General features: G+C 38.8%; 1 protein-coding gene across 1 annotated transcript in view; it reads left to right on the top strand.

Moving 5' to 3' along the window:
* The window catches only part of ANXA10 (annexin A10), a 66,241-nt gene continuing 41,691 nt past the window's right edge, over nucleotides 3,047-27,596 (top strand). Inside the window, exon 1 of the mRNA XM_003359068.3 lies at nucleotides 3,047-3,496. Coding sequence (XP_003359116.1) covers nucleotides 3,479-3,496 — 18 coding nt within the window. The 5' untranslated portion in view covers nucleotides 3,047-3,478. The remainder of the gene's footprint in view (nucleotides 3,497-27,596) is intronic.

Genomic DNA, 27,596 nt, shown 5'->3' with positions numbered 1-27,596 from the left:
TTATCTATCTCATATTAAAATATACTTGAAAGATATTTCTGTTTTTGGCAGATTGTGTACTGTTACTCTAAGGAAACAGAAAAAACATCTAGAAGAAACAATTTTAATTCTTAGAGGATGATGTTCATAGGATTTTTAATAAAGAAATTTCAATACATAAAGGGAGAACTTCCAGTACAGATGTCCAAGTAGAATGTTGGTATAGACTCAACTACTTTAGAAAGATGGAAATTATAATAATTTTATCTTATTATATAAGATAAAAAAATAAATCATTCGAAGGCAGTAGAAGGTATCCAAAATCAGACAGAGGGTGTAGGAAATTTTACTCTAAAAAAAAAAAAAAAAAAAAAAAACCCAGTCCTTAAAAGCATAAGAAATGTGAGTTTGAGACTTTCAGGACTGAATTTGTGGCTTTTGGATTACAGGTCTTCTCAATCCCCACAGCTACAAAGACACAAATCATAAAAACCATATCCTTACGAGGGCAAATGACCAGAAGTGAGAATTTAGGATTAGAATAGCAGCTGGAAATTTAAAACCAAAATTAATAACAATTCCAAGAAATAGCAAAGCAAAGTGTGCAATGTATACAGGAAGAAAGTTAATAGAAACTGACTCTAAGTGAGTTCACACATGATGTTAGGAAGAAAAGACTTGAAATCCCCTAAGAGAAATATGTAACATAAGAAGAAATATAAATTTGAATAGCTATTAATATTAGATCCATTAAAAATAAAACTTACAAGAAGAATTCCAGACAAGTTTGGCTTCATTGGTGAAATCAATCAAATATTGAAGAAATAAATAATATATTACACAAATGATATTAACATTACACAAATTCCGTTGCAAATAGATGAAAAAGAAATCCCTCCCAACACATTCTCTGAGACCAGTTCTTACTCTGAGAACAAAGTGAGTCAAAGCCATCATAAAAAATACCAATATCATACCCTTTATTAGATGCATTTTTTAAAGAAACTATTAGGAAATGAAATTCAACAACATATTAAAAATATTACATACAATAGCCAAGCAAAGCTTTTCCAGAAATAAATTGATATCTCACCATATTAATAAAATGAAAACATCCATTGCATTATCTTAATAGTTTCAGAAAAAAAATTTCAAAAATCCACTAATTACTCAGGACAAGAAAGAGAACCTGTTAGTAAACCACAAGTGAAAGGCGACTTCCTCAAGTTAACAAGGTATCTATTGAAGACCAGCAGCTAACACACTTAGTGGGGAAAACCAGGGTGCTCCCTCCAGGGGTCATGAAAGGCTAGGATGCCAGACTGCCCATTTATTCCACATGATGCAAAATTCCTAGCCAATAAGATAAGAAAAACAAACTTGTTTAAAAACATACAGACTGGAAAGGAAGGGTGAGCCTACTTTTTCAACTGAATGTATTTGAAAAATACCCTTAGAAATTTACAGAAGAGCTGCAAAACTGACAAGTCAGCTTAGCAAGGTCACAGAATTAAGTGTATATATATATATACTAAATAATTGTAAAATGAAATAACAAATACAATATGATTTCCATGGAAATAGAAAATGAGTTATTTCAGATAAAATGAAACAAATGTACAGAAAACAACAAATATTCATGAAAGAAAGTAACCTTTAGCAAATTCCAGACATCTGTTTCAAACTCAGAACTTTTAAAAAAGCTAAATAATAAAATATTTATTATTACTTGGAGTTCCTGCCGTGGTGCAGTGGTTAACGAATCCAACTAGGAACCATGAGGTTGCAGGTTCGGTCCCTGCCCTTGCTCAGTGGGTTAACGATCTGGCGTTGCCGTGAGCTGTGGTGTAGGTCACAGACATGGCTCGGATCCCGCATTGCTGTGGCTGTGGTGTAGGCCAGCGGCTACAGCTCCGATTCGACCCCTAGCCCGGGAACCTCCATATGCCACGGGAGTGGCCCAAGAAATAGCAAAAAGACAAAAATACATATATATTTATTTATTATTATTTATTAATAAAATATTTAATGAATAAAAATAAGCAATCTGTAATAATATCTGGTGGGAAATTAGGGAATATTTATCAAATTTCTTTTCTCTCATTTATCTGATACTTAAGGAAAATATGTTTCAATTTTTTGAACAATTTTTAATTCATTTTGTCACATTTAGTCTGTAATTACACACAACACTGGAAAATAAAAAAATCACAAAATAAAAAAATCACAAAAAAGGAAATAAAGAATTTTAATTGACAAACTCATTTTCCTTTGTTTTTAAATTTTGAATCCTATACATATAACTATTACTTAGTAATTACTATATGCTCTCTAAATCTACAGAGAAAACACAGGACTCAAAGTCAGACACTTACATGTACATTGTGTAATTTATAACTTCCTCAAAAGCAGGCATGCTTCTTTATAGCTTTCATGGTACCAAGTATATTATTAGGTTAATCAGACTCTTATAAATTGAACTCTGCAGAAATCAGACATTTTCTGCTTATAACATATATGAAAACACCCTGCTTAATGACTTTTATTCCCATTCTAATGTCAGGTTTATTGGGGCGGAGAAATAGTCACAGGTAACAGATGCTGATTAGTTAATATTTATTATTTTCTATTCTTTCAACCAAGATTTATCCCTAATTTGTCTTCAAAATCTTTTAAGCATTTTATAGACTGAATGAACACTGTATTGTTCACTAAAGGGCAGGCGGCAGTAAAATGATATAATACACGTTGGTTTTGTGATTTTGGAATAATGTATGAAATTTGTGAGCACAGATATTTCCTAACCATATATTGGACACTGAAGGTATTTTTAAAATTTGTTTCCTTAAAATGTAATAAAGTTAAATATTAAAATAAAATATATATGAAAGTGTGAAAATGCTGGTGAATATATTTCTCCAAAGAATATTTTCCTGCTGGGTAATCAATTCTGTCCTAAATATACTATTTTTTAATGTAAGATGAGATACATGTAATAGTTTAAAATGTTTAGAGAATGGTAAAGATGCACATAAAACCTAGCAACTGGTAGTATGAAGCTAGGGGCTTGAATACATGAGTCTGGTGTTAAAAGGTCCATTAGCAGAAAATAAATCATTAACTTCGTGGTTAATCAACTTACTTTCCATAAGTCACCAGCTTTCTCAAAAGATTACCCTTCTTTCATTGGTTCGCTAATTTATGTTTCCTAAATCAACATGGGCGCAGGGATTAGGCTACTGGCTTTGTTTGTTTTGTGCAGTAATTCTGCCTACTCACTAGGACTGATAGCTCAGGATAAATACTGGACCTTGAGACTTGCTGGGTCCAGAACCAACCCTGGTTTTCTTACCTGAGCAACTGAGGTGAACAGTAGACAGCCTTCAATTTGATTGAACAGTCATCTTCAATTCTTTCTAGCTACACAGCAAAAGAAATCTATTCAACTGATCACATACTAAAAACCTGCTCTGCCCTGAAGTTAATCACTGTCATCAAAATGTTTTGTGGAGACTATGTAAGTATAATGGTTATTTCAGTAAAACTTTCCAGTCTTTGAAGATTTGAATCTTGTGTATAAAATTTCACTTGCAGTACTTGACATTTTCAACAGGAAACATTGGTGTTTTCCTTAATCTGAAGTTTTATTTATAATTGAAGTTTTAATTAGTAGGTGTTCAATGTAACTATTAAAGTTAATACTACTAAATGTCAAATGCATGCTAATTTTAAAACAATGTGTTATTCTATAGAGGCAATTTAATGACCCCTTCCTTTTATAAGTAAGCTGACTCAGAATTCTACCTGAAGTTATAACAAGATTTGTTTGCCTCCATGTTTATTTCTCTTTATAAGAAACTACAAATAAACTTGATTGTTTTATTTTAAGTCTATAATATCTTCAGAAAATACAGTTTATTTTTGAATAATTACCTGTTGAATTTAGGCAAATATAAAACTCAGTTTAGTCATGTTAGTTTTTTCCCTTGTCTGCATCTCTTTGATCCAGTGGTTCCAATGGTCCATGAACTTTGGAAGAGCCTACAGAGGCTGAGCTATATAAATATATATTATATTATTTTATTTTATTTATTTTATTTTTTGCCTTTTTCTAGGGCCACTCCCGCAGCATATGGAGGTTCCCAGGCTAGGGGTCGAATTGGAGCGGTAGCCGCTGGCCTACACCACAGCCACAGCAACGCGGGATCTGAGTCGCGTCTGCGACCCACACCAGAGCTCACAGCAATGCCAGATCGTTAACCCACTGAGCAAGGCCAGGGACCAAACCCGCAACCTCATGGTTCTTAGATTCGTTAACCACTGCGCCACGACGGGAACTCCTAAACATATATTATTTTAAAAGATATCCATTTCACCTGGCCTTGGGAATTATACACGTGTTATGTGTTGATGAATTTTTAAAATCCGTATTATAAAAATGCTTTCAGGAAGTCTTTTATTTTTAAGGCAAAGTTGTTATGCAGAAAACCACAACATAACTATTTGGTTAAACTCTGCCACAGTAACAATGTTATTTACTCATTTAAAAAGTATTTATTTCTAGAAAATTTTATTTACTTTATATTGCTTTTCAAATACTGAGTGACAACCTAAAATGTGGTAACTTTCCATCACTGTTGGCTCAAGAATCTTAATTGTATCTTAAGATCTCAGAATCTCATTTGCAATTGGAACTTTATTGTCTTATTAACTGTGAGGCAGTTCTATTTTCACTATAGAAATAAAAGTTGTTAGGTGATTTTAGGCCAGTACAGTAAACAATTTAATTTGTAAAAAGTTGTTGCTTTCTCCCAATATAGTATTAATTGCTTCAAAAAACTGTACTTGAATGAATAGGAATTTTCTCCCTTTCTCTTCACTCAAGTACAATTATTTGAAAGTAACTGATACTACATTCTGTGTGGTATGTATGGTTTTATATTAACATTTATAGGTCAATTTATCAAAATAAACATTTATAGAATATTTAAATTATATTTGAGAGATTATTAAAAGTTACCAATGATAAGCTTTTAAAGAAATGTAATGGTTTACTATGCCTCTGGAGTAGATAGCGAATATCAGAGATTAAAGAGTTGGATTTGAGCAAACTAAACAATCATTTAAAGTATTTTGATCATCTTTTTCAGAAATAAACATTAATTTTTCTGTACTATCAGCAAATTTTGATGATGAAATCGTTTTATTAATGTTATTATATTTTAGAGCAATTATTTATATTGTTAAATCATATGGCCCAATTGGTAAGAACTTGGTATTCAAGAGACCAGTATTTGAGGTCAAGTTCATCTGTTTATTCTCCATTTGGGGTTTGGTGTCCTTAAGCAAAAGATAAATTCTTCCACTGGCAAGAGAGCAGAAGTTCTCATCTCATAGTGTGGATAATTATTGACTGGATTGCTTGTTAAAAATAGACTCTCGGGACCTCTGCTCAGCAGTTCTGATTCAGTATATATGACGTCTGAATTCACCCACTGGGTATCAATGCATGACGATTTTTGAAAGCCACTAAAGTAAGTCATTACTGTCGGTTACAAAATATAGAAAAGTTAAATATAAATCAAGCAAGAGGCAAGAATCAGAGAGAGGTAGTTACATTTCTATAAGAAATAAGCATATACAAACAGTTAAAACTACTTCCTAGAAATATGGCACTAAATGACCCTCAGTGATTAGGGTGATTTAAGTGGGATAGTTACATTAAGAAGGTAAATTCACCTTTGATGCACATCAACAATTTACTTATGTGCTTAACTGTAAAATTGTCTGTTGAGAGTGAGATTTAATTAAATCTGATTTTGGCAAGCTTGGAATTATGTTGATTTATTAATTAGCCAGATAGAAATCCCCTTTCAGGAAGATGTTATTATATGCCTCTTAGAATGGAGGGAATTTCACTTGTAGAGTATTTAAAAAACTTGCTCAAGCCAAGATCCAAATCAGGTTATCTCTGTCATTACAACTCCAGCTCTTATCCACTAAAATATGCCACCTCATTTGAATACATTGCCCTGATTCTTCTAGTGAAACTGTTGGCTGTTTTTGTCCCATTTTGTTATCAACTGATTCCTCCCTTTGTTGTACAGCAGTATTTTATTCACTACAGCTTCCTTTACTTGGTTATATCCTTCCTTTTTGCCTTTAGGAAAATTTAGTCCTTTTCCTTTTAACTTTCCCATTTCTCTCATACCTACTGACTAGCAGAGAAAAGTTAATCATAGGAATATTACAAGAATATAATATATTCAATGCATATTCCATACTTGAATTGACATTTTTGCATTACATAGAGGGAAATTATTACTATTAAAATTTCCTGAGTCTCTACTAAATATCCAGAGGTTTTGCATGCCTTGCCTAATTTAATAGTCCGAGCAAATCTTTTTATAAGACTGCCATTTAACATGCAAGGGTTGTGCTATTCTTGGAGGCTGCAGACGTTCTGCACAGTGGTTTTACATGTATTATTTTTAGTCTCCATAGCCTTCAAGGAAAATACAATCATCCCCATTTTCCACATGAAGGTACTGAGGCTTAGAGAAGTTAATGCTTGTTCCAGGAGTGAAAAGCCAAGGAGTTGGTGATACGGGATCCTAAGTCCATTTCTACCCCAACAGAGAGGTTTAAACATGCCAAAGTAGGGTTGTGCTACCTCATTAGCAAAGAGGTTAAACGTCTGCATTAGGAGAGAATGAGCAGCAGCATCCCCACAAAGCTGCCCTTACTCACAAACATGCCCCCAGAACAGCAGCAAAGCCCAACCACAGTGATGGAGGCATGTCTGGCGTGGGCGACGAGACTTTCTGCCTTTCAGCCCAACTGCCAGAAGTAAGTGCCAGCTGCAAGGCAGTGGATTGCAGGTAATGAAGGAGATACTGGCTTTCAGTCTGGAGTGGCTGCAGGCTGGCCTGGTTGCCCTTGGTAGCAGAAGCTGTGGCGAGGCAAGATCATTCTGAAAACAGGCCTTTCCTACTGAAAAGGATTCCTGAGAGAAAAATCCTAACCCAGAAATCTGATTTTGACTGTTTATCTACAATATGACTTACTGAACAAATATTAATAAAGGTTGTTCATACTTTAGATTGTGTTTCACTATCACAAGACTGCATTGTCTGAACTTCACACAGAGTTATCAATCATGCTGGTATGGCCTCCACTTTTACTGGAGCCTCTATTGAACTAATACAGATTGGACTAGAAAATTAAATGCAGTAACTCTTTCCTTGCAGTGATATGTAAGCATGTTGTTAATTTTTTAAAACTCCTTTTAACAGGGATAGATTGCTTTTGGTGTAGAGCAGGCAAGCCTGCCTGTAGAATAAAAGCTGAACCAACAGGGGCCAGGTTTGCCCCAGAGGATCCATGACTGAGAACCATGACTTAATCCTTCTGCACCTTTATTTTCCTACTTGTAAACAGCACCTGTGCTATAACAATCTCTTGAGAATTAAGAGGCAGGGAATGCACTGAAAAGACCTGGAGCATAAAGACCACCTGAAAAGGTGAGCCAGCCGTACCAGTTTCATGACACAACAGTGCCAAAGTTTGACCCCAAGTAACACAGAGTCCCCAGCTTTCCCCACCTGGGTGCCCTGTTGCTGGAGAGGAGGTGAAGTTTGTACCCATTACTAATGCTGCTCTTACACAAATACACACACACTCCTATATGTGTGTATAATTATTCATCACATTTACGAATAAATTTGAGCAACATCCAAAGTTTCATGGTTGGAAATATCATCGCTTAATCTCAGCATAGCTTTATCTGTAAAAAGCTTCTACCATGCTAAGAAACTTCACAATCCCACTTCCTTCACCAGTTATTGTCAAATCTCAATTTGTACTGCAAAAGTCCTCCCAAGTGTATTGAACTCATTATGTCCAATCCCCATCTGAAAATCCCTCTGGATCTATCCTAGCTTGTCTTTCACCAGAACCCACCCCACACCAGGCTCATCCTCACACCTCATCTTATCTTCCTCCATGCAGGAATGTGGTTCCACGTGGTCTCCTGGGCCAGGAACAATGCCCCAGGACTAAAGTTTGGCAACTTTCCTCTTTTTAATGCCACGCCTTTGGTCCTTGCATCCAAGATGATGGTTTTAATTACAGTGTGTACACAGAGTCTTCTCTGAATGTACATCTCAACCCAGCGCCTATGCCTGAACCCCAGATTCATATAAGCAAGTGTCTACTCAGGCAGTGAAGACTCTGTCCTCTTTTTAGGTCAGAGGGAAAAAAAGCAAAAACTGAAGTATCAGAGTTACCCCTCATCTTCCCTTTGTCACACCTGACAAATGATGACCCATTTATATAACTTTGGGCCGGACATTCACCACATACTCACTTGATGCCCAGCCCTCATCATCATTGTCCAACTTCATGCAATAGCCTCTTACTGGTCCCCCACTTCTGTCTTTGCTCTAACTTCTGGGTAACGGGGGCACAGCAGTGGTTACCATTGTCAAAGTCGTGCATCCCACTGAAACTGATGTAGGGAACACCATCATTCTGGACTTAGTTTCAGAGCAGGAGGTTAAAACAGCAAAGAATAGTTTGCAAGCAAGCTTTTGGTCCTGGTTGGTAAGTTCATATATTTACAATGACAGCAAGAACAATAATACAAAGCTTAAAGTTGTTGGATGGTTTCCATTTTCCAAAGTGCTTACAGGATACAGATCACAGCCTGGGGATGACAGGACAGCTTTCTGACAGGCCTGTCTGGATATGTTGACTTCTTTTAAATCTAGAGGTTTCTGGATGATTATAAAATTACCCTGGAAAGGTGTTTTGACACTATACTTCTACTAATGTTAATACGCTGCGCTCATTTAAATAAGCAAGGGTAAAGCCAGAACCCACAGCAAATTTAAACAGCACTGAGAGTTGTAAAACCCAGGTTAACAGAAAACGTATGGTTAACGAGATTTTAATTTTATTTTTTGTAATTAATCAACCCACTTAACAAACAGTACAAGAAGAAACTCATCAGTTTATCACAAATCACTTTCAAAAACTATATTTCTTTTGTCAAATCACAGGATTAAAGACTCAAGAAATCAGCAGTGAGCCTGAGTTATTTTAGTGAGTCATGAGCTTGTGGGATCAGGGGAAAGGAACAAAGCAGATAGAGAGACATGTTAAAGGGCTTTGCCTCCAGACCCACACCCAGCCGTTTATCTACCACAGATTCCCGCTATCGGCAGCAATTCCTTTTTATCAGAAGTACTCAACCTGATTCACCAGAAAGAACTGATTACTGGAACTTTAAGTATTTCAGAGTTCATTCCATCAATATCCCTACCTCAGCCTCTTTCAAATTGTCTCCAAGAATTCACAAAGCTGCTTAGAGCTGTGGACATGACTTTCTCATTCAAGGAGGAGAAAAGACTGCTTTTTAAGACTCATCCTCTTGGCCAGCATCGCATCTTATCACAGCACGTTGTGGATATATTCCTTCTCAATTACACATTTACACATATCCTTCAGACATCCTGGTAATTATGCTAGAAGGAACCAGGAAAATACATGTATCATGAACAAAACACAAATGTACTTTAGGCTACCTGTAATAAGACAATGTGTTACATACGGTCCTAATATGGATCAAGTGGAAATCATGGCTACTTTGGATTTCTTTTCCACTTTATTTTGTGGCACTTTGTAATAAGGCAACAGGATATCAATGTATTTTCCCATCCTCTCGCTCAATTGCAACACCTGTGCTATTTTTTTTAAAGTGAAAACTAAAAGCATTGCAGAAATATTTCAAGTTATTTAAAAAAAAAAAAAACACTTTAACCCCAGAAGACACATTGCTTTAAAAAATGTCTATTAGTAGTGGTTTAGAAAATATATGATTCATATTATATTTTATAGTTGAGTGACTCATGTTTTTGTCATCACAACAGTCATCTTCTTGAGTATTGCTCAATTCTCTAGCGGTACTAAATGTATGTACACATTCTTCTAAGCTTTCATTTACCTGCCAGTCTCAAATGGCATTGTTTTAAAGGGTAAATGAAAAGGCAGACAAGGTGCAGAAAGACAGAGGCATTAGTACCTTGGCCACATATCGTCTGTGTACCTTTCATCACCTGTTGTGCCAACTGCTGTGTGTTTAATCAAGCATGTAGCTCGTATATAAAAAAGCAAATATTCAGAGTGAGTGCAGTAGTCCTTTCAAAGCAAAAAAGGGTCACAAGTGTGAACCCTCAGTGACACATGAATTACTGGTTTTGAAATGGGAATTTTTGATGCAGCCAAGGTCACAAGTGAATCTATTGCAAATTACCAGCCAATAGAAGCTCTTGGAGAGCTCGGCCCCTTGTGGTCCTTATTCCTATTATTCCAGACACTGCATGTAGTGGGACTGCTCCAGATATACACATAGTGGGATTGCTCCTTACACTGTGCACAGGGGGATTATTCCAGACTGTGTATGTGGATTGGCCAAGTCTTCCTTCCAGACATTCAGTGACTTCGCATTTCCTGACTTAGTGGACCCAGTCGTTTTCTTATGTATAATACTGATTTGGAGTAATCTGAACACTTCAGAGATGGGAATAGTTTTAGAAAATGTTACTTTATTTAGCAGAGGGAAATAAGTATTAAATAAAGGCCCTGTCAGGAGGGAATTCTCCTCTACCCTACCAGGTTCTTCTGGCTGATCAAAGAGTTAGATTGTTGTGAGACAGATGAACAGGAGAAAATCATGCAAAACTTTAATACCATGTATATAGGGGGGAGACCCAGGAAAACCAGGTCACTCGCTCCCCAAATGGCTGAAATGCTCATCATCTTCAACTAAGGACAAAAGAGGATGTCGGGGGGTAGTGGTTTGGGACCTCAAAGGAGAGGAAGCAAATTCCCACAGGCATGGAAAAGCGAGTGTTTGGTAGTCAAAAGTTTGCTGGGCTGTGCAGAGACAGTGGGACACAAAGAGGGGTTGTTCCAAACAGACGTGGCAGGTGCCGCCCTTCTACACACCTGGTTCCTATAATAGTGCCTGTGGGATGGCTCTCTGCCTTTAGCTGTCACCTATTGTCATATTGATACCTGCAATCTATTCCAGCCCCCACACTTCAGCCTTTTCCATCATTTACTTCTGTCTCACACAGTACAAACCATGACTATTTATATCTAAAATATACACACTCACGTGTTTAGCATACATGTAGTTTAAAGTGTGCTAAGCCACAGCCCTGTGAGAACCTGCTCTGCTAAGAAGAGGACATTGTTTGGCTTCTTCTCATCCTTAGCTTTACAGTTTCCTGTCAAACAGTCCAGTCCCTTCTCCCAGTCCCAGTCCCCTTTACTGTGGTTACGAGATTCATGTACAATTTAGACAGATCGGTCAGCTAAAATCTGTGCTTCCTATCGGAGTCCCCTACCTACATTATAGCTGATTTTGTGAAGTTTAAATTCAAACGTGGTAAAACACGCCCTTGGTGGTATAGAGTTGTATGAGTTTGCAATCACAGTCTCCTTATAGAGACTCTCGTTACCCAAAAGCCTCCACCCTCCCTATTTACAGTCCACCAAGACCCTAGTCCCCAAACCCTGGCAAACACTGATCTATTTTTTCTTCTTATAGTTCTTTTCTACACTATTATGTACATGGAATCACAGACTGTAAAACACCATGGGTATGAATTCTTTCACTTCATGGAATGCATTTAACATTTATCCAAGTTGTTGCATGAATCAACCATTTTGCCTTTTTATTTCTGAATACAAGCAGTCTTGAATGGATGTACCATAGTCTGTTTATCCATTTAGTTTGGAAGATTACTAGCTTGTTTCCAACTTTTAGCAATTACAAATAAAGTTTCTGTGAACACTCAGGTTAAAGCTTTTAAGTAAAGATAAGTTTCCACTGCTTTTAGATAAATAACTAGGTGTGGGATTGCCAGGTTATATGGCAAGACTATTTTTAACTTTTTGAGACACTGCTCAACTGTTTTTCCAAAGTGGCCCTCAATTTTGCATTCCAACCAGTAATAGCTCACTGTAGTTTTACTTTGCATTTTTCATGGAAATATTGATAGTTTTTCATATGCTTATTTACTACACTTTCATTGCAAATGCATCCATTCATAATGCTTACCTAATTAAAAAAAATAGTGTTTTTTGGTTTATTTTTATTGTCCCTTATATTTTTTGGAACAAAAAAGGCCTTCATGAAAAAAGTGATTTACAAATATTTTCTCCTATTCTGTGACCTGTCTTTTCATTGTTGACAGCATTTTTTAGAGAGCAGATATTTTTAGTTTTGACAAAGTTCAATTTATCTTCTTCTTCTTTATAGATTGCATTTTTGTCACCCTGTCTAAAAATTTTTGACGTATCGAATGTCAGGCAGATCTTCTAGATATTTCACAGACTAACATTTCTATTTAGGACATGATCAAGTTGCGTGTGATTTTTGTACGAAGTGTGAGGTGTAGGTCACCTTTATTTTTCATATGAATGTTCACTTTTTATAACACCATTTTTGGGAAAACTATTCTTTCTCCATTGAACGGCCTTAAAAACTTTGCCAGAAATTATTAGCCTGTATTTATGTGGCTCTACTACTAGCATCTCTATTCTGTCCCATTGATCTTAGTTTCTGGAATGTTAGCCAACACCACAAGCTCATTATTACTCTGACTTCATAATAATTCTTAAAATCGGTTAGCATTATTCGTCTAATTTTGTTTTTCTTTTTCAAATCTGTTTTGGCTGTTCTAGTTTCTTTGTGTTTCCAGTATGACGAAATAAATTGATTGGATTTTGAATGTCAAATCAGCCTTGCATTCTTAGAATAAACCTCACTTGCTCATGCTACCTTATTCCTTTTCTATATTGCTATACTGGACATACTTATATTAGGTTGGACTTTTTTGCATCTGTATTAACAAGGATCACTGCTTTGTAATTCTCTTTCCTTGCAATTATTATTTTTTTTGGTAGTAGTACAATTCTGGCTCCATAAAATGAGCTAGACAATGTTCTTTTCAATTTTTATAAGATATTTTGTAAAACTGGTTATTATTTATTCCTTGAATAGTTGGTAAAAATCTCCAGTGAAACTATATACCTGAAGTTCTTCTTGTTGATGTAATTACTATACACTCAATTTCCTCCATAAATATCAGGCTCTTTAAGTTAGTTGTGTTTCTTTAGTAAGTCTTGATAGTTTTTGTCTCCCAAGGAATTTAAATTGTCATATTTATGTGAACAGAATTGTTCTCAGCGTTTTTGAGTAGTGATGACCTTAGCTATTTTCATGTTTATAGCCTGTATCTTCTTTTTCTTTATCTGTTTGGCTGGAGGTTTACCAATTTTACTGTTCAAAAAGCAAGCTTCTGATTTCATTTATTTCTTTGTTTTTTTTTTTTTCATTTTACTGATTTCTACTCTTGCCTTTATCATCTCCTATCTTCTGCTTGCTTTGAGCATAATTTTCTATTTTTTTTCTAATTTCTTATGGTGAAAGCTGAATGTTTGAGAACTTTCTTTTTTCCTAACATATGCATTTAATGCTATAATTATCCCTTTAGGCACTGAAGGAAATTGAGTATCCTAAACACCAAACTTGCATGATGAATATAGATGATCTTGCTTTTCCTGCCTGGTTTTGATCAGAAAAAATCTATACCATCTTGAACACTGTTATGCTCAGTGATCGACTTGGTAATGTTGCATATGATAAAAAATTTAGGTCAATAATATTTTCTTATGAATTTCTAAGATATATGAGAAATATAAAACATTATAAATATACCTGGATACCTAAAAGACTAAAAGTTTTTCATTTCACAACTTAGTGAAGTTAGCATTTTTCATTTGATATAAAACTGATTCTTGCAAATGGTAGTGTCCCATGGAACTCTCAGAACAATTAAGACCTCAGTGGGGCTACAGGTTGAAGTTAATGGTGGTAATGAGGAAGAGGAAGAATGGGATTCATAATAGCTATTATTGATTGACATAGTATCTCATCATTCTTCATAAGAACTCAAGTAGACATAGTGTCTATGTAACTCTAGAAAGTTTGCATCAGGTGTGTTTAAGTGAGTTGCCCCATCATCAAGCAAGGAACAAAGATGAATTGAGACCCCACTAGGCCTGCTCCAGTGAGAAAGAAATATCCACCAACCTGGGGGGTGGTTTACTGGCTGCACTTTATTTCCCACAATGTCCAGAGAAAACAACCACCAGATGTTTCCTGGTCACGTGCCATGTGACACGTGTCCCAGCTTTTCACCAACTTGATGGATGTTTCTCTTCCCACCCCTCCTAGTCAGGAACAGGGTAAACCATGGAGAACAAAGAAGTTTAGAAAGAGAGGTAAAAGGGTTTCCATCAGAGGCTCAGAGCACTGACACTTTCATGGAGTTCCTCTGAATTCTTAGCCATCCACGTTAGCTGGAGAACCTCATAACTTTTCCCCAAAGGGTCCTCAAAACAACAAAATGTACCATAAAATCATCACCCTATCAGACCCCTGTTACACAAACCCCACTGGTGATAGTGTAAGTCAATCAGAGAGAGGAAGTGTGGATTTACTTGATTACGGATCAAAGATGGAATAGTTTTATTTTAAGTTTAACATAAAAAAGACAAAGATTTATAATTTGTAGTCAAAATGGCTATTAATTAGTAGCAGTTTTCATTGTTAGATAGTTCTTTGGGAATGAAAGAAATACAGACTGAGAAAGTTAATAAAGTCTATAAAGTACTATAAATGAGGGAGAAAATCTACAAAGGGGGGCAAAGGAACAGAGCAAAACAAAGACTTTCAGTGAAAAGTGAGATGCAAGTCCTTAGAGGTTTTTTAAGTGACTGTCTATCTAGCACATTGTAAATTTAAACTTTTCTGATTGTATAAAATGAATAAATTGTTATTTATACTTTAACAGTCACTTTTAAAAAACACTAAATGTACATTTTCAGGTTATTAAACTTGGATCATTTATCAGACAGAAAACAATACAATGCCTTTATTTCATCCTCACACAGCTCATCTAAAAGCTACAAGGCTCCTTTCCATCAGGAGCTGCCTTAGCTCTGGTTGCCGTGAGAAAATTTCACAGATCGGGTAGAATTTATTTAATTTAATTAATTTATTTTATTTTTTGTGGTTGCTTTCTAGTGCTGTACCTGCGGCATATGGAAGTTCCCAGGTTAGGGGTCAAATAGAGCTGCAGCTGCCAGCCTACGCCACAGCCACAGCAACACAGGATCTGAGCCCCATCTGCGACCTATACCACAGCTCATGGCAATGCCAGATCCTCAACCCACTGAGTGAGGCCAGGGATCAAACCCGCATCTCCATGGTTCCTAGTCAGATTTGTTTTCTCTGAACCACGACGGTAACTCCAGGGTAGCATTTATTTAACCAGCACTTATTTCTCGAGTGCTAAGGCTGGAAGCCCAAAACCAAGGTGCCTGTGGATTCTGTGACTGGTGAGGACACCCTCCTGGCTCACAGGGCTCCTGCCCACTGTGTCCTCCCTGCACAGTGAGCCTCAGCTCTGATCTTCTTATTGGGGTATTAACCCCATCGTGTGCCTCTGGTCTTGCACAACAGGCATTTTAGTCACCGATGCTCTGTGGCCATAGAGGATATGTTTGGGGACCACGATGAAGTTTTAGGACCCCTCCTTGCCAGGAACCTTCTCCTGAAGGTTACTTCCTTATCTGTTCTCAGAGTCCCATCACTACCCCTGAAGGAAGATTTGGAGCCAGATTCTCCACAATGACTTGTGACAAAGTCTTCCTACTTTGTAGTCCAAACACGTACATGTCCACCCCTGTAAACCCTGGCATGGAATAAATCCACGGAGTTTAGGCGCTCCCCCTTACACAAAGCAGCTGGGTAGCCGTGCAGTCGTGGCTTCAGCCTTTTTTCCCATGAAAGTCACTGTGTCCCTGAACTCCACAAACTCAAGTCCTATAGCTGGTCCCCTTGTTGAAGACATCCTAACCTTTGACCCTTCACCTCAGCTTCCATGGCAGCATAGGGAGGTCTCAGAACACTGTCACCTCAACCCAAAAAATCCCATCCATAATCCCAAATAGAGCTTTTTCACGTTGTCTAGGTTGGTGAGTGGCTAAGAGTTACAAACCTGTTTTCTAGAACTTTCTTTGCACACCCCACCTCAGTGGTCCCTCCATCACCTTGCAGTATGGATACAGGTGGCAGCCAGTTTGGACAGGTTAGAGCCTCGGTGAGAACTGAATTATAAAGGCATCAAAGTGAAAGCCCTGTTCCAGGGTTATATCAACATCTTGACAGTTTACTACTTTTCCCTCCTCCTTGTCTATCAAAGGAATATCCATACCAATCCTCACTTTCCAGAAAGAAGATCAATATATGTCTTGTGCAGGGCAGCCCATAACTGATTCCTGTCCAACACACCATATTTATTTGGCAGAGAGTTTCCCTTTCACATAAGACACCACACGAATGTTGATGGAGTTTGGTTCTTCACATGTGTTCTCAAGTTTTGTAAATTATCTTCATAGTAGTACCACTTTAACTCTTACTCTGCCCATTTCTGTAAGTACCACATTTTTTTTAAAGACGAAAAATGATAGAAAAACATTCCAAATATAACTTAGAGCGGAAAATGGCACTGTACTTGAGGACACAGTACAAAAAGTTTAGGTTCATTACCAAAACTTCAAAGTGTAAAAATAACCAATTGAGTATTATTTTAAAAAATCAAATAGGATCGGATCCTCCCTCTGAGCTGGTGACTATCATTTCCTAAACCTATCCTGGTGTCCTGGTGTGGTCTGACAAATAACTGACAGACCACTTTGAAGATTACAAAAAGGGGGACCCCTGCCACATAATTAGATAACCATCAATATTTTCTAAATTATCTTTTCCTTCCTAGAATGTGATAACTTCTGAGACCTATACTTCACAGTGAGATCACTTACGGATTGCTACTTATCAGAACACAGATCAAATTTTACAAGTAAACACCCAACAAAATTTAAATCCTATGTCCTTATAAACCCAAGTATGCTTGACGAATTAAAAATTACCTTTAGGGAGTTCCTGCTGTGATGCAATGGGTTAAGGATCCAGCATTGCTGCAGCTATGGTGTAGGCCTGCACCTGCAGCTCAGATTCGATCCCCAGCCCAGGAATTTCCATATGCAGGTGAGGTAAAAACAAACAAACAAACAAAAAAACAACCTTTAAAATACTTCAAATAGTTTAAAAGCATTTTGCCTGTTAGTACAGTTAACTAGCCTATTCCTCTGATCTTGGATCCCTTACTATGATACCATCAATGTATTTCATTAAGGAAGTAGAAAGCTGTGAACCAGATGACATAAAACCAATCAAGCTATAATGCAGTCCTTCTGTCTCCTTCATCCCCAGGGCAAATTATGCTCAGAGGTACAACTAATTCCTACCTAGAAAACTTCTAGTAAGGAATGCCTTCTACTGTATTGTGATTCCATACTTTGTCTTCAATATAATTTTTTTTTTGTTATTTGTTTTGTTTTGTTTTAGATTTATACATCTTCACTCAATGAATGGAACAGAAATGCCTTGCAAGACATTTATTTAAAACAGTTCAGAGCAAAAATTGTCCTAAACAAAGTGTCCATCACTCCAACTCTATAAAAGTATATTAGTCATATATCTAACAAAATTGATTCCAAAATTCTAAAACTTTTGTTTGGGTTAAATTTCCTTTAATATAGAAATAGAAATGTCTTTCTTTTGTAGCTAAGTAACTTCTTTATGGATTATCCAGCTAAGGTTTTATTTGGCTGAAAATTAGCTTTTTTAAAAAAAATCATATTCTCTTGCTTTAGTAAATATTACCTCAGACAAGGTAAAAAATGTAAAACCAGCCAGAAACTAGCATTATTATAAAGGTAAAATCTGTTGGGAAGAGTATATCATGTTTTTGTTTTGTTTTCCACAGTAGGCTTTCAGTGTTATAAAAGTAACATGATAGGCCAAAGAAACCATTCTTTTTCCCTTAACGTCTCAAGAACATGCAGATAACATTATCATTGATTTCTGTTATTGAAAGCTACAGAATTTTTAATTACCAGGAGGCTGTTTCTATTTGTGAAAGAGAGCACTGTGCTTTGAGAGTGCTAATCTCTAAAAATATCAAATCAGAGGAGAGTCACTGAAATTAGCATCCAAGAGCTGCAACATCATGTTATAGAAATTGTTCTAATAAATCCTGAAATACAATTCTTCACACCTGAAATGTTAACTTAATCTCCACCTTAAGAGCAAAATTCAGGAGTGTATGTGTTCCTTGAGTTTGAGCCATAGATCCTATAATGAATTAGCTTCCTATTTAACCTTTAAAATTTGAAGTTGTTGTATGTTTTATTTCCTCTAGATTATGTTATGTGCGTTAAGATTTTAAATGATTTCATTTTATTTTTTGTCTTTTTAGGGCCTCACCTGCAGCATATGGAAGTTCCAGGCTAAAGGTCGAATCAGAGATGTAGCTGCCTGCCTATGCCACAGCCACAGCAACACCAGATCTGAGCCGCATCTGCGACCTACACCACAGCTCATGGCAACGCAGGATCCTTAACCCACTGAGCGAGGCCAGGGATTGATCCCACATTCTCATGAATACTGGTCAGGTTCGCTAACCACTAAGCCATGATGGGAACTCCAATTTTAAACTATTTTATGAGAGACATAAACAAATATGAAAATAGCATTAATTTTTGAAATATAAGAATAATAACAAAGAGTAAAAAAGGAGAGGATTGAGAGGTAGGATGGATGGAAAACACTGTGTTTAAAGTCAGAACACTATTATTCTAGTCTGCCAATTATTAAGCCAGTGGTGTTACATAAATATTGAGTCAACATTTTATATGTAATTAAGAAATAAGAACACATACTTTGCCTGTTACAAACTTATTGATAACTTCAAATTAAACAAAGAAAGTAAAGGACCTATTTAAACTGCAAAGGAGCAACACAGAGAGTAAAGCATACTGCCTCCAACTCAGAACACCATGGTTTGCCAAATACACATTATTGTATTTGGGCATGGATATATTTATCAAATTTAAATGTGATTTCGGGTCTCTTTAATTTTTTTATTTATTCATTTTTTTGGCTGTGCCCAGAGCATGCAGAAGGTCCCAGACCAGGGATTGAACCTCAGCACTGATGACATCGAATCCTTAACCTGCTGAGTCACCAGGGAACTCTTCAAGTCTCTTTAAATAATATATTGTGGATGAATATTAAAAGGGTATTAGGACACCTTAATATTAATTAGAATATTCATAAGTAAGCTTGAGTAGTATTTTTAGATCTGCTGCCTGATATTTTATCTTCAAAGACAAGAAAAGAGCAAAAGAGGAGTTTCCCCTGTGGCACAGTGGGCACAAAATCCTCCTGCAGTGGCTCTGGTCCCTGTGAAGGCATGGGTTCATTTCCCAGCCTGGAGCAATTGGTTAAAGGATCCAGCATTGTTGCAGCTACAACTTGGATTAGATCCCTGGCCCAGGAACTTCCACATGCAATGGGTCTGGAAGGAAGGAAGGAGCAAAAGAGACTTTAAAAGATCCCCTGCAAAGTGGCATACTATGAAAAGACAGATTACCAAATTAATAATATATGGTTCCATTTGAAAAAAACATGACTATATGTAAATACAAGAAAAGCACAGTTAGAGGACCTGGCAGATGCCTCTTGTCATAGGCATGAAATAGTGAACAATTTGCAGACAATGAGATCATAAATGATATTTTAGCTGTCTTGTCAGAGTCGTTCTTATTGGCCAATTCGATTATACTGAGTGTGAGTTAATTATTTAATGAAAAAGTTCCCACGTGCACCTCTTCCACACATGGAAGGGACCGTGTCTGGCAGTTAACACGGGCGCTGCAGGCAGAGCGAGCTGGGTGTGACTGGCACCATCACTCGCCACCTGTATGACCATGGACAGAAATTCACATCTCTAAACCTCGCTTCACCTATGGCAATCATACAACCTGGCTTGGGTGTATCTTTGATTCTTTATCTAATTTCTGGGAGTTAAGTAAGGGGTGACATAAATTACTCTGCTTCTTGGTACACACTGGAAATTCAGCGAGTGCTCCTACTTCTGGATTGAGGGAGTGAGAATATGGAATGACTTCTGTTCTCAGTTGACCTCCTTGCACTGACTCCGCTTCACTGGCCTGGAATCATGCCTATTACATTTGGAAGGAATATGCAGGTGTATTTTTCCTTTTGTCCTCTCCTTTACAGTCTGCTGGCTTTAAAACAGCCGGATTGGAGATTGTTTCCTCTGAATTCTGGAAAGTCTGATCAAATGCCTTCTAACATTTAATTTTTCGGAAGAGAATTCTGATCCCAGTTTGATTCTTTCCCTTGTGAGCAATATGCATTAACATTACCTCCTAAGTGTGGATCTTGATTTCTTCATTAATATTCCCCAGTACGAGATGGTCCCTTTTCACTTATGGATGTGATTCAGAATGTTTTCTACTTTTTCTTTATTATTATTTTTCTTCCACTTCTCTGCTCTCTCCCAGATGTATAGACATCAAATATAATGAACTAAATTATGTCTCTATATGTTATTACTTCTTCCATGATTCATAATCTCATCACTATGTCCTTTTTCCATTTATTGTGAAAGTCCCTGGACAGAATTACGAAGTAGTAATAACCTCCTTACAATCCTTATTAGTTGGCATTGGTCACATGAAATTCTTCTATAATCTTTTCCACGATTAAACCTATTCTTTCTGGTAATTTCAATGACATTCTCTACTTACTTATACAACTAAAACAGTCCTAAAGCATTGCCTTTTCTTTATCCAGACAGAATATTACTTCAAATTTGCTCCTTATATCTTATCAAACACTAGTTTCCCAAAAATGCCGCCCACTCTGATGACAGCAAATCTAAGAGGAAACTCGATCTTGATAGTTTGATTGCATCTGAGGGTGAAGAGGGAAAGGCACAGTATTTATGAGGTTGGGGGGGTTAAGTGTGTCTTTTGATGAAGGGTTGGGGGGGTTAAGTGTGTCTTTTGATGAAGGGGGTGGGGCCTGATGGAGACTGAGCAAGTTTGTGACTTGAGAATTTAGGATTGGAGGCAAGAATTTTGAGGCAACTCCATTAATTTTCTGTTGCTACCTACCACAACAAATGACCACAAAGTTAGAGTCTTAAAACAATACAAAATTTATTCTCTTACAATTCAGAGGTCAGGGATCTGGAACCAGTCTCACTAGGCAGGAGTGAAGCTGTCAGCAGGGCTGGATCTGCCTGGGGGCTGCGCGGAAGCATGGTTTCCTCTTCTTTTCCAGCCTCTAGAAGTTGCCTTCCTTAGACCACACATTCCCTGGACCACATTCCTTGGACCATATGCCCTTCCTTCATCTTCACAGCCAGCATCCCAGTATCCTGCTTTCAGCATCACATCAGCTTCCTCTTCTGTGGTCAGATTTCCCTCTACCTCCCTCTTATTAGGATATGGGATCTCCTATATTTATACCTCTCAGATACAGATAGTAAAGGACAATCTCTCCACCTTAAAACCCTTCACTCAATCACATCTGCAAAGCCCACTTTGCCAGGTGAGCTACACCTGCAGGTTTGGGGACTAGCCATTGAGTATCGTGCACCTTCCAGAGCAAGCAGTAACATGATGCCGTCAATTTTTTTCTATGAGGTTTAGTATCTTCGACTCCATATTATAAAGACAAAGTTTACAGTACCTGTTACTAAGATAAAGTTATCTCCAGTTACATCTTCCTTCATGATTGTTTCTTCAAGACATAAAGCCATGTTCACGAAGACAGCCCTGGATCATCATTCATCCTAAGAGGCTGTGAAGGTGAATCCAGGTTTCCTCCACCCCTTTCTTAACCTCCTTGATGTCTGTCTACTAAATGGTAAAGACTTCACGGCAACTCATTTAGTAATTGGTTCTATTCATAAATACTTTTGCATCAACTTGAGAATATAACAAAACCTAGCTTTGGTCGTCATCAACCATAAACTGATTCTATGCTGTATACACATTTCCTTCATAAGCATAACCCAGGTGTAAGCTGCAGTCATACTGTCCTCTAAGGCTCAAATTAAGTTCACAAAAATTCTTATCCAGTGATGTGTTCTCCCTAAAGATTCTTGTCTGAGGCTAGAGGAACACAGGGCAGAACACTAGATGGTTGTCTTACACACTTCAAGCTGTCTCCATTTGGCTTCCTTTGTCGGGAAACACCAGCTGGTGCATGCACACTATTCCTTCCCAGCGGCTGGTACCCCTGCCTGGGACAACCCTGCCCTACTTCAACAAAAAGCCATCCCCACCAGCATTGTGCCTGGCCCTGCAGTCTAGCCAGCACTAGTCCCCCACTGGGCTTCAGAACTCTGGGGACACCCCTCTGTGTGCCCAGCCCCAACTTCAGACACTCAGAGGGGCTGATCCACATATATACACTGGGCAAGTCAGCCACTGCCTGCTCAAGGACATGGTCTGAGTGGACTGGACCTAGGGCTGGGCTGGAAGTGCCAACCGCCCTGCCAGGTGCTGGGCCAGGGTGTCAGCTATGCCTAGTATTGTTTTTGTCCACTGCTGTCACCAAGAAAGACATGGAAGAGCAAAAATGGGGGTTTATGATAACAGGTGGGGTCACACTGCAGTTCTGCTAAAGTTAAACACCAGACATTCTGTTCCTAAATGCATTTTTGTGCTCCAGCCAATGGCAATGGGAATTTCATTTTGGCTGTCTTAATCCTTCCTTTCCCTCTTCTCTCTCTCTCTCCCTTTCCATCTTTCTCTCTCTTTCACTCAACACACACACACATCTTTATTTTTCTCTTAGAATTGGCTTAAGCGTAAGAGCATATACTTTTAAAGTTTTGATTTTACCCACAAGATCCTTTGAAAATAGAGATTTTTTTTTTTCTTACAAAGATGAAAAAAGGCCCTACTAGTACGTGCTATTTTATTTTACATTAATTTCAGCTGTAATGGAATGGGCACCAGCCATGAAGTTAAATTTGGACTTGAGCGTCAGCTTCACGACACACTACCTGCATGGCTTTAAACAACTCACTCAGCCTCCACGTCTTCTCATCTGTGAAATAAGCTTAACATCATCAGTCTCACAAGACTGCGGAGGTGATTATCCAGGAAATGCTGGTGGAAACGCCCAGAGCACAGGCTGCCTGTATGAATAATGAAGTTTTTAAACTGCTGCATGGATGCAGATGTCTCTGGCTCCATGTGTTTTTATACATAGTATTTTACAAACATTCTTGGAGCCTACTTTCTATCTTAGGTCCTGCCCTAAATGCTTTCAAAAGCAAGAACTGTACCTGCCCTCCAGAAATTTAAAATCTAGAGGAAAGGGCCAGTGCAAAAAGTGCAAGACTATATTAGAGAAGAAAAGGAAGCCACAGGTAATACTTGATCAAGTCTGGAAAGACTCCATGGAAGAGCCGGAGTAAGAGCTAAGGTTGGAGTTTGGGAGATGAGGGCACTCAGTTCACTCTCTGTTTCTGTCTCTCGTCACATCTCTTCCCAAACTGCTTCTTGGAAACCCAGATGTTCTCCCGTCATTCACGCCAACCATGCAGCCTCCACATCTACACAATCACTCACATTCAGGCTCACTGTCAACAAAACAAAGGCAGTCTAGTTCCTCTTGGAGACCTGGCAGAATCAGGAATGAGTGTTTTCTGCTGCTGCTGGGGTCTCAGCGGGATTCACAGCTTGGGTACCAGGAAGAGGCTGGGCGATTCCAAGGGAGGTGGCGGGAAGGACGTGCCAAAGTGGCGCTGGAGCTTAAAGCTCATGGTCAACCCTGACAGATGCCTCAGGATGGAGGTGGAGTCTGGGATGGCTGTGGGGATGGGAGTGAGATTCACCACACAGATGGAATCGGATGGACCTGCCAAGAAGACCTTGGGGCTGGAGCGTGGGACCCTTGAGAGAAAGACGGTGAGACAAGAGGCTCACGCAGGGGCTGGTCCTGAGGAGCCCTGTTTATGCTGGTGAAGCATCTGGGTTGAACCCTAGTCACCCACACTCAGTCATAGGACTAAGCTGCCACCAGCAATGAAAACATTCCTGTCAAGGCCAATGCGCCAAAGTGTGACTGTCCTGTCCTGTACCTTCATGTGCTGTCCTGTATATGACAGTCTCACTTAGACGGGTTATTACACGCTGTCAAGGGGACAACAACAGGCTGTCCTCAGTCTAGCACCCGGGTGTGTTCACCAACCGGGGGGTCCCCAGGACATCTCTTCCCTCATGAAGCACCATGCTGGGTGTTGAGGGAGGACACGTGAGGAGTCTGGTCTTCTGAAGGACCTTCTGGTCTGAGAAGAGCTGGCTGCTGTGACCCAGGAAGTGGAAGAAGAGGCAGCAGAGGTTAAGATGGGGGCTGTGGAGAGCACTGTGAGGAGGGGAGGACAGGGCTGAGCTGAGGGACCCGCTCATGGACGGTCAGAGAAGGGATGGGCCGATCCCTGCTGACCCCAGCCCTCAGTGCTGGCTATGTTCAAGCCTCCGAGGTCCACCTAGGACACGGCTGGTCAGACAGGACTCAGTGGGCTGGGATTCAGGGCATCTGCACCTGGGCCAGTATAGCCGGGGATGAGCCCCAAAAGGGAGGCCCCAACTTCGTAGGGTTTCCTCAAGCCTCCAAAATCCTAGGTTCAGTAGGGATTGAATCATCGCAACACACTGACACAAAGCTGAATTACTCAATGAAACCCTCATGTTGGCAGGCCCCCCGCCAGACCAGCTGCCCACTCACATAGTGAGAGTCAGAGTCTGAAGTTAGAAGCTGTCAAGTTGTCCATGTGAGGAGACTCAAAGCCAGACAAGAAAAAGAGCTAAAACGAGGGTGTTGAATAAGCAGGATATGGGCTTATAGGCCCCTGGGTTACTATGGACAAGTGAGACAGGCATTGATCAAGGTACCTAGTCACATGAGGTGATGAAGATAATGCTGTCACCTTCATGAGCAACCTATACATGAGTTTTCCAGTCTGTATTCAGAACCAGATAATGATTTTGAAATTTTTCTGTCAGTTAAAGAAATCTATTCATTATTTACTCAGGGGGTAGATTCTGGAACCAATTTTAAATCTACAAACCACTCATGATCTTCTGCACTGTGAGTTTATGCGGGAGTTTATTCTGTCTTTTTAAAATGGAGTTATATTTTATTCCTCTGTCAAAACCTTAATTCACAAATGACTAGAAGCAAAGATTATGTTTTGATTACCTTGTGGTGAGAATTCAAATTGAAATGACAGGCATTTTTGCCTGAGACAAGTCATACTATACCTAAATGTGTTACTTTTCAAGGCAAAAATAATTTTACCCTATACACAGTACTTTTTATGTCACACTGGAAAGTGTCCACTTGTTCAAAATTTCCCAATTTGCTCTAAGATGTGAAAAAATTGGGAATGTGTATATTAAAAAGGGCTTTTCTTTGAAAGGTACACACGCTGAGACACAGCTGCCACAACAGTCTCTTACTCTTTCAAAAAGTTAAACTACCATGGCTGGGTTAATTCAAAATACACCTCAAAAACTAGTAAGTTAAATTGTTTTCAGTTAAAAACAATGTGTGTTCATTGAGAACATGCTGTTGGCTTCAGCTCAGGTGTGCATTATACCTGAGGGGGGTTCTGAATCCGGCACCCCACAACCTCCATCACCCCTTTGTGTTTCTTCTTTACCTGGCTGTGGAGTGGAACTCACATCAGAGTATTTCACGCTCTTGCTTAAGAAACACTAGATGCCCCTTGGTAATGACATAACTCCTGAGATCTGCCTTTGCTTCTCACCTGAGTGGCTGTCCAGCCGGACCCTCACCTGCTCACACACCTGATGGGAAACTGTGCCCCATCAACAAGGACGATCTCCCGTCCCAGACCCTCTCTTCCAGGCCAATTCCCATTGTGTGATTTATCTGTCTCTCTTCAGTTTTCTGAACAGAAACAATAAATATGGTCAACATAATGATTTCAAGAATCTGCTTAATTTACATATGTTCTGTATTTGTTAAATGTTTTATCAAATGATTATGTAGAAAGCCAGATCATTTGGCCAAAAATCTCATTTATGAAGTTTTTAAAGAAATCACTTAAGTGACATCACTAGTAAATGAGAACATTTTTTATTTTTTTGTTAGGGCCACACCCATGGCATATGGATGTTCCCAGGCTAGGGGTTGAATTGGAGCTGTAGCTGCCAGCCTATATCACAGCCACCGTAATGCCAGATCCGAGCCTCATCTGCAACCACAGCTCACAGCAACATCAGATCTTTAACCCACTGAATGAGGCCAGGTATCGAAACCATGTCCTCATGGATACTAGCCGGGTTCATTACCACTGAGCCATGATGGGAACTCCAAAACATTTTCCAAAAGAAGACTTATTGCCTAGAAAATTGTGTACAGTTTTGATGTACCCTTTGCAGACAAGGGACATAACATTAGAAATATAAGAAATGAAGTCACAGAACAACTGCAATGTCCAGCACGACATTGTAAAACAACAATGTACTTGACATGGCCAAATCCCCAATTTTAAGAGCAGGTTGCAAATTGGAAAACATAAAACATGAATGATGAATGATAGATAAAAATGCATGAGTGCTAGGGAGCTGGAGAAAGAAGCTCTCAGACCAGATCAGAGACCCGTGTCATCAGTGAGTCTCGTGTTGGGTGTAAGGACCACAGAATGGGGTGAGCACAAAGAAGGGGAAAAATTCCAAAAGGTCAGATTATCTTAACATAGATGGACATATACTACAGGTGTGTCATAATCACTTGAAAAATGTTTTATGGCCCACAGCAATTAATTAATGAAGTTTCTTAAATAATTAACTGGGGGGACAGAGCTAGAACTGGAAACTGAAGTGTTTGATAACTGAACTGGTTAGTTCATGCAAAATGACCATTGACAGATTGCTGGTCATCAAGGGCTGGGGCAGCTGGGGCGTGGAATTGAACCAGGAAGTGTTGGTACAAGCCCCCAGGTCCCAGGTGAACAAATCCTGGTCTGTGCCAGCCACCTGGAGACTCCACCAGCACTGGACTCATAGAAGCTGCTGTGAGCAGGTCTCCAGGTCCCCATCAAGAAAAGGGCTGTGTGAGGGGTGGTGTTAACTATCCCCACCATGGGGACCACTTCACAGTTTAGACGTACCAAATCCTCACGTCGTACTCCCTACACTTGCACAATGGCGTATGTCAGTCATTTCTCAATTACCTGGAAAAATATAAACTATGATCATTAAAGACAAAGCCAGGGAGTTCCCTTCATGGCTCAGTGGTTAACCAACCTGACTAGGATCCCATGAGGATGCAGGTTCAACCCTTGGTCTTGTTCAGTGGGTAAAGGATCTGGCATTGTAGTGAGCTATGGTGTAGGTTGCAGACACAGCTTAGATCTGGCATTGTGGTGGCTGTGGCAGAGGCCAGCGGCTATAGCTCTGATTCAACCCCTAGCTTGGGAACTTCCACATGCCACACTACGGCCCTAAAAAAAAAAAAGACAAAGTCAGCACTCCAATGAGGAAATAAGGGA

The sequence above is a fragment of the Sus scrofa genome, chromosome 14, assembly GCF_000003025.6.
Source record: "Sus scrofa isolate TJ Tabasco breed Duroc chromosome 14, Sscrofa11.1, whole genome shotgun sequence".
NCBI lineage: Eukaryota > Metazoa > Chordata > Mammalia > Artiodactyla > Suidae > Sus > Sus scrofa.
The sequence above is the reverse complement of the archived record's forward strand: the minus strand, read 5'-3'. Positions and strand labels throughout refer to the sequence as shown.